A 7,698-nucleotide genomic window follows, 5' to 3' on the forward strand; every position below is an offset into this window, starting at 1 on the left:
TTATTCAAATAAAGCGCCATGTCCTCTTTCAAGAGGAGATGATTAAGAAGGAGGGAAAATTTGGTGGCATGTTTTCTTCTTTTCAAGAACCTCTGGGTTGGGAAAGATAAAACTTGTTGAAGTCTTTTCAGATAGTGTAGATTCAATTTTGTTTAAATCATGAACACCGGGGGTAGGATGGAGACATAATGGATGATGAAAGTTTTACATTGGAATTTATATGAAAAAAATCTTCTCAAGAACAAGAGAGCCATGATTGGTCACATTTATAAGGAAACATACTCAGGTAATTTCAAATTTGTTCAAATCATGACCCCCGGGGGTAGGGTGGAGCCACAATGGTTGGTCAAAGTTTTACATAGGAGATTAGAAATATACAAGAAAAATCTTTAAAAATCTATTAATTTTGAACAAGAATCATTATTAGAATCATGATTGATAATATTTATGTGAAAGCATCCTCATGTAGTGTAGATTCAACATTGTTTAAATCATGACCCCATGGGAAAGGTGTTGCTACAATGGTAGATCTAAGTGCTACACAGCAAATTGGAAATATACAACAAAAGTCTTTAAGAATCTTCTTTTAAACAAGAACTACGATTGATAATGTTTATATGAAAGCATCCTCATGTTGTATAGATTCAATTTTGTTTAAATCATAACACCGTGGGAAAGATGGAGCCGCAACCCTAACAAAAAATACTATAGTAAACTATAGGTAACTAAAGTAATTCAAAGTTCCAAAGTTTTCTTCTCATTTTCTTTTTAGGTACAAGTGAAATATGGCCGAAGGTGGAATTGGTTTATCTGCAGTTTTGTGTGATCTCTGTGAAAACGAACCGGCACAGTCCTTCTGCCGTACTTGCAGTGGAAATCTGTGTGATAAGTGCACTACAGAACACAAAGGCAAGAAGATTTTCTACCGTCATGATGTTGTCAAAATGACGCTAACAAGACAAATAGAAAAAGATGGATATGGGTATTGCAGCGAGCATCCAGAGAGCAAATATGAGTTGTGTTGTCAAGATTGTACCATACCAGTGTGTACAAAATGCATAGCTGGAGTTCACAATGGTCACAAAATGACAGACATTTCTAGTGCTTACATTGAGGCTAAAGGCAAAATAACAGCAAAAGTAGAAAGAATGGAGACATCTCACTATGCAAAGCACAGGGAACAGCTAGATGATCTTGACAATATTTTAAGTGACATTAACAAACGGACAAACGACGTTGAACAAGCTGTTATAAGCCGATCAAAAGAAATTGCAGACTTTGTTCATGAAATTGAGAAAGATGTTTTACAGAAAATATCTAAGGAGAAAGAACATGCTATCAAACTCATCCTATCTTATAAAGAAGAAGTTACAGAACACCTCTCTTCTTTAAGAAAACTTCAGAATATGATGTTACAAGATAGAGACTCCAAATGTATGACAGACCTGATTCTGTATACCAGGAACAATCTCGAAGTTTCCAGTGATGATAAAAAGTTTCTGAAATTTGATTTCAAACCTTCTGTGATCGATGTAACAAAGCAATTTCCGGATGAATTAAGACAATTTTTTGGCTTGCACCTTCCTTCTACTATGGTAGTTCAGGGCAGAAAACAAATCATGAAGTCAGCAGGAGAAGTAGCAAGATTTAAATCTGCGATACAGCAACCTATGGGTTTAGCCTGTTCTAGATTACATGTTGACCTTGCTTGGATTCGTGGTGACGAAGCAGAAATTAAGAAAGTAGACATACAAGGTAATGAAAAGGCCACTGTCAAGACTGTCACAAAACTAGGGCGGCCCTCAGGTCTTATCGAGTTAGACGACGGAAGCATATTTTTCAGTGATTTACATAGTAAAATGGTGAAAAAAGTATCCAAAGATTTGCAAGAAGAAGCAGCCATCAGTTTGGACTGGTATCCGATGGGACTGTGCATCAGTCGAAGCGGTCACATTCTCGTATGCGTTGCTTTTCTACAAGGGAACACCAAAGACACTTCTGACCGTGGAAAGGTTTTGCGAATGAGCTTCAAGGGAGTAACACTGCAGGAAATAATGAAAGACGATGAAGAAAAACATTTGTATAGCAGACCTATTTGTATTTCCGAAAATCTCAACCAAGACGTTTGCGTATCAGATGTTTACAAACATTCTATTGTCGTTGTTGATAGAACTGGTCTCTTTCGATTTGCCTATAGTGGTGGGGGCTTTTATAAGAATAGAAAAAAATTTGAACCTACCGAACTAGATACTGACAGTCTAGGAAACATTGCTGCTTCGGACTCCATGAACAATCTAGTTCATTTACTGGACATTGATGGTAATCTTATAAAATATGTGCTTACAGCAAGGGAGGGTATTTCTGCCCCAAGGGGTTTAAAAGTTGACAAAGAAGACAGAGTTTGGATAACAGAGGAAGTGACTGGTTATGTAAAAATATTCATATATTTGGAGTAGAATGAATGCTTTGTAAATAGGAATTGCGACATCGACTTGTTTTGTTTGTCACATCTAGTGAGCTAGGAATAAATTAACTGATGAATTAGGAAAAGATGTTGATTGGTTTTGTTTGTAATTGTTTTAAATGAGAAAATAGTTCATGTCGAGTTTGTTTTTAAAAAAAGTTTTTTTGACGAGTTTTTGATCAAACAATGGGTCTTCCCTTTTCAGGCATGGCAACTTGTTGATTAAAACTTCCTGTATTTTATTCATTGACAAGGAACTCTTTAGTAATATTTTTTCTTACTCTCACAAGTGGCTTATTCTAGTTACTTGGTGTTGATTACACAAACGTGTTGGCAACAGCATTGTTCAAAAGGACAGTTTCTGACATTGCATAGCTTTAACTGTCAGAGACTGAAACGTCTCTGAAAAAATTCCCCTTTTGAGAAATCGAGCATGTCGGAGGGTGTTGTTTAATACGCTCAATCTTTTGTCATGCACAAACTCCATTTGTTTATGATAGGGATACGAAGAATCGACTTTTCTTCGACTATCGACTATTGTTTAATTTTAGCTCACCTGAGTTGAAATATAAATTGAGATTTTCTGATCACCCTTTGTCGATCCTTCGTCCATCACTCCGTCTCGTCAAGATAAACCCATATACCAAATTTCAGCTTAATATATACAAGCGGTTAGAAATAAAGTGCGGAAAACCAAGTAGGACAGACTGACAGACGGACGGGGACTGCTAGATGGACGGACGGACAGCTAGACAGACAGACGGACAGACGAACAGACGCAGAGGAAACCTACAGTCCCCTCCGGTTTCACCGGTAAGGGAGTAAAAACACTAAAAAGATATCAAATCGTAACAATTAATCCAATGTACAGTTGTAAGTAAGGCGTAACAAACCTTAGTATAAGCACATTTTCTCCGAGGACAAGAATAACTCACTCTGTGTTACTAAATACAGGTATTATTGGCAGCATTGAGACCCGTTGGATTTCAATATATAGATATTGCTTAGAAGTTATTCACATTGATTTTGGCTTCACATATCAGTAAATGTACTCCCTTGGATTTCATTTAAGCCTACATAATTTACACACATTAATAACATGTTTTATTATACTCTTCAAAAAAAGAAACGCATAGTAGAATTTGAGTGACACATTGAACATAAACATTATTTAGAAAACGATGCATTGATAAAACAGAAATGTGGTTAGCAACAGGAATACTATCTAAATGTCATAATTACTTTACTATACTTTACCATTTTTTTTGCGAACTTTGGGTGTTCGATGTTAATGGATTATGTTTTATAGCTTAGATATGGCGATGTGCGTAACATTAAAACCTCTTGCAATTGTAGATTGTGGTACCCCTGCTTCCAGTCGCCCATTTTCCTTTTTGTGCTATGCAACATTCAGATGCAGCATTTTAAGGAAAAGTCATTTTTCAGATAAAATCAGATTCAAAATATCGAGAACCTCTGCTTTTGATAGCCCCTTTGTACATAAGGAGTTGCATCAGAATTCAACAAATGAAAATTAAGATCAAAACATTGGGGGAAATTTTGCAAAATCAGGTCTTTTTGTCTGTGAGACTTGTAGAATACATGTAGCTGTAAAGTCAGCAATTGCATTAAAAAATCACACATTTCACTCGAATACGTCATATCCATATAAAATTAAAAGGTATGACAAAACTATCATATATTTCTCAGGGCAGTGTTCCTACTATACTTTTCTTTTTTTGAAGAGTACATATCCACGGAAAAATAGCCTAGACATTACGAATAGAATTTCAGAGACAGTAGACATTACCATAATGCACAATGAGAAGTAAAAACAAATATCAATTATTACATTTGGAGAATCAGAAAATTAATTCAGGGTTCCTCCTACCTCAAGTCACTAAAATAAAGATTTAGGAAAAACAATTTTTATATGTATTCAGCCTAATGTCATTTATCGAAGCTTTTTGTAGAGAAAACACCATAAGCCCGGTCCTATAGGTCAGATCCCTATTTATAATGAAGTGATCCTTTCTTTTTTTCTTTGCTTTTAGTTTTATTTTATTGTACTAATAAAAAAATCAGAAAAAAAACACGACACCTTATGCGGTACTGATCCTAGAAGAGCCTGCTAAACCGACAGTTTTGTACCTGTAGGAGTTTTTTGGAAAGATACATTGTAAAATATTGAAATAATGAAAAAAATATTTCTTCTTCTAATGAAAAATTGTTGCAAATAGATTAATAATCATAAAATGTTTACTATAGATAGCCAGATCATAAAGTAAACACCACACCAGAATTTCAATGTTTTTCGACAGAATTGGGGCAACCCGTTGTTGGGTGCACTGGGTATGCCCTTACAAAAAAATATTATTGTAAACTATAGTTAACTATAGTTTACTATAGTTAACTATAGTACCAAAGTTAAAACTTTGGAACTTTGATTTACTATGGTGAAAACTTTGGAACTTTGATTTACTATAGTGAAAACTTTGGAATTTTTATTAACTATAGTAAAAACTTTGGAACTTTGATTATCTATAGTGAAAACTTTGGAACTTTGATTTACTATGGTAAAAACTTTGGAACTTTGATTTACTTAAGTGAAAACTTTGATTAAGTACTATAAAACCCTTGGAATTATATTTTTTTGCTTGCCATTCAGTCCATTTCAAGACTAAGATTCATTAAAGTTTCAGAGATCGTTTTAAAAATACGACCTGTCCCCTAAAAGAACGAAGCACAAGAAATGAATTTTAATGTACAAATTGTCTCTTGCACCGATAAATAAGCAATATTTATTATTATTTATGGGAAAAATTATTATAAGATAAAAATTCCATCACTTATAATCAAAATATTTGCCTCCTTAACTTCAGATAATTTTTTTTCTACTATTAAATGTAAATATTGAATTTAAATTAATTACTTTGAATATTTAAATTAAGATGAACAACAAAACCAGCCTAAACAAACCAATATCATCCCCCTTAAAAAAGACTAATAATAAAAATTTAATAAAACAAAATACAAAAACTTTAAAACTTTGATTTACCTTGGTAAAAACTTTGAAACTTCGATTTACTATAGTAAAAACTTTGGAACTTTGATTTACTGTAGTAAAAACTTTGGAACTTTGATTTACTATAGTAAAAACTTTGGAACTTTGATTTACTAAAAATAACTTAATAAAACTTTGATTTACTATACAAAAACTTTGGAACTTTGATTTACTATGGTGAAAACTTTGGAACTTTGATTTACTATGGTGAAAACTTTGGAACTTTGATTTACTATGGCGAAAACTTTGGAACTTTGATTTACTATAGTAAACTATAGTTAACTATAGTTTACTATAGTATTTTTTTGTTAGGGTGTACACCAAGGCACTGGATGACTAGCAGGCGATATTTAAAAGTCGTTGCAAATTATTTGATTTTTAACTGGGAGACTACTTCTGGTGTAATCTGAAGGATCATTATCTGTAATCAGGACAAAAAAGGTACGCATTGCATGTCGGGAAATGAATTTCAGGCAATGTCAGTTTGTGGTTTTGTCATGACACGAAGATTGTGTGGAAAAGATGGTGTATTATATTTACTTATACCGATAAGGCAAATGTTCAATTCACAAAAAAGAAGAACGAGTGGCGTGTTATCAATTTTGTCTACTGTGCGTATATTGTGCATCAAACATGACTTTTTAAAAGAATTATATCTTTAGGAATGTAGATTATTTACTGTAAGAAATTTCTGCTATTTCTTGATCAAACAATGGGTCTTCCTTTTTCTGGCAAGGTAACTTGTTGATTAAAACTTCCTGTTTTTTATTCAATGATTTCTTTAGCAATATTTTTCTTCCTCTCACAAATTGCTTATTGTTTTGTTACTTGGCTTGGATTACAAAATTAACGTTCCGAAAAAAGATTTGCCGTCTGTATGAACAACCGTTAACAGTAAACTAAAATAGAGGAATCGAGCAGTATGTTTCATTTAGTTTGATTCAAGACTCTAGATTTCTGCAAGATTTTTCCAACGGAAGGCCTTTCATATACATTTAACCAAAGAAACACACAGCATATGTATATCCTGAAGAGGTAATAGTATTACTTCTCAGTAATAATTATGATTCCTATAGAGATGTGAAAGTAAAAGCAAATGTGGTGATTACAGTAGTATAATGAATCCTATTGAGAAGTGAAAAGTGAAGTCTAATGTAACATTTGTAAGATGACCATCTACTCTTGTCTGATTAAGGAATTTCTTCACCTTCACCTATCCAAGACTTCTGTGGATGTTGTTGGGGAACCTTCGAAGACTTATCCACCACTTTTATCCATAAATCTTTCTTTTCTGTCGCTCTCTGGGTTTCTGCAAGGCCACCTTTAGTCCTGTCTTCCAAAATGTAAACATTTCTTCAAATGGCTAAAATACATCCTATATTTTGATCAAATTTTAAGTCTTTTTGATAAAGATACGTGAAACATGGCCAAACCGAATGCATGTTTGTGCATATATAATCTATACTTTTGCAGAAAAATGCTTTTATATGCTTCTTTAGAACTGTCCTGCAGAATTCTGCATTGGTGAAAAAATCCAAAAAAATGATGCAAACTGTGCATTAATGTTCTCTCTAGCATCTCATTTGTTGAGAAAATGTCATAAATTTTCCTTTTAAATGATAATTTCAAGTTCAAAGAGAGTACCATTGTCTTCAAAAAGCATATTGGAAGAACCATGAAAGTAGTTCATGGATAGCATTAACTGGATCTATTTTTAGCGTAGAAGTGATGTTTCTCTCTCTCCAGATGGCATAACAATTTCGCTAAATGTAGAAGAGAATTACAGTTGCAAAATATTGCTATAATATGAACACTTTAAAAAGAGGAAAGTGTTATCCCATAGCTTAAAATGTGTTTAAAACGTAACACTGCATTTTTTTAAAGTTTTATTTTTATTTTCAATGTATTAAATATTGTACAAAGAGTTCCCTAGAGATATACAAACATATTTGTTACGATATAGCATGACCTCTTTGATCAAGTGACGGTCTTTTTTTTTTTTTACCTTTTTGAAGTGCTTCACATAAACTGCTTCGGCACAGCCCTATAACACAATTATTCATAACTTTTTGTCTTGTAAATACCGCATAAGTGGAAATTTTAGCGAGACGCAAATTTAGCAATTTGTCCTTAAAAATGGGTATTTTTTTTAGCGATAAGTAATTTTAGC

The 7,698-nt window shown here is 33.3% G+C and overlaps 1 protein-coding gene across 1 annotated transcript; it reads left to right on the forward strand.

The window, feature by feature from the left end:
• The first annotated feature begins 772 nt into the window (after positions 1-772).
• On the forward strand, positions 773-2,534 carry LOC134279100 (uncharacterized). Its single transcript, XM_062761452.1, has one exon. The coding sequence runs from the start codon at positions 786-788 to the stop codon at positions 2,454-2,456; it is 1,671 nt and encodes a 556-aa protein (XP_062617436.1). The 5' UTR covers positions 773-785; the 3' UTR covers positions 2,457-2,534.
• Positions 2,535-7,698: the final 5,164 nt, after the last annotated feature.

The sequence above is a fragment of the Saccostrea cucullata genome, unplaced genomic scaffold, assembly GCF_032062105.1.
Source record: "Saccostrea cucullata isolate Sc308-1 unplaced genomic scaffold, CSIRO_AGI_Scuc_v1 ctg12782, whole genome shotgun sequence".
NCBI classification, from domain to species: Eukaryota; Metazoa; Mollusca; class Bivalvia; order Ostreida; family Ostreidae; genus Saccostrea; species Saccostrea cuccullata.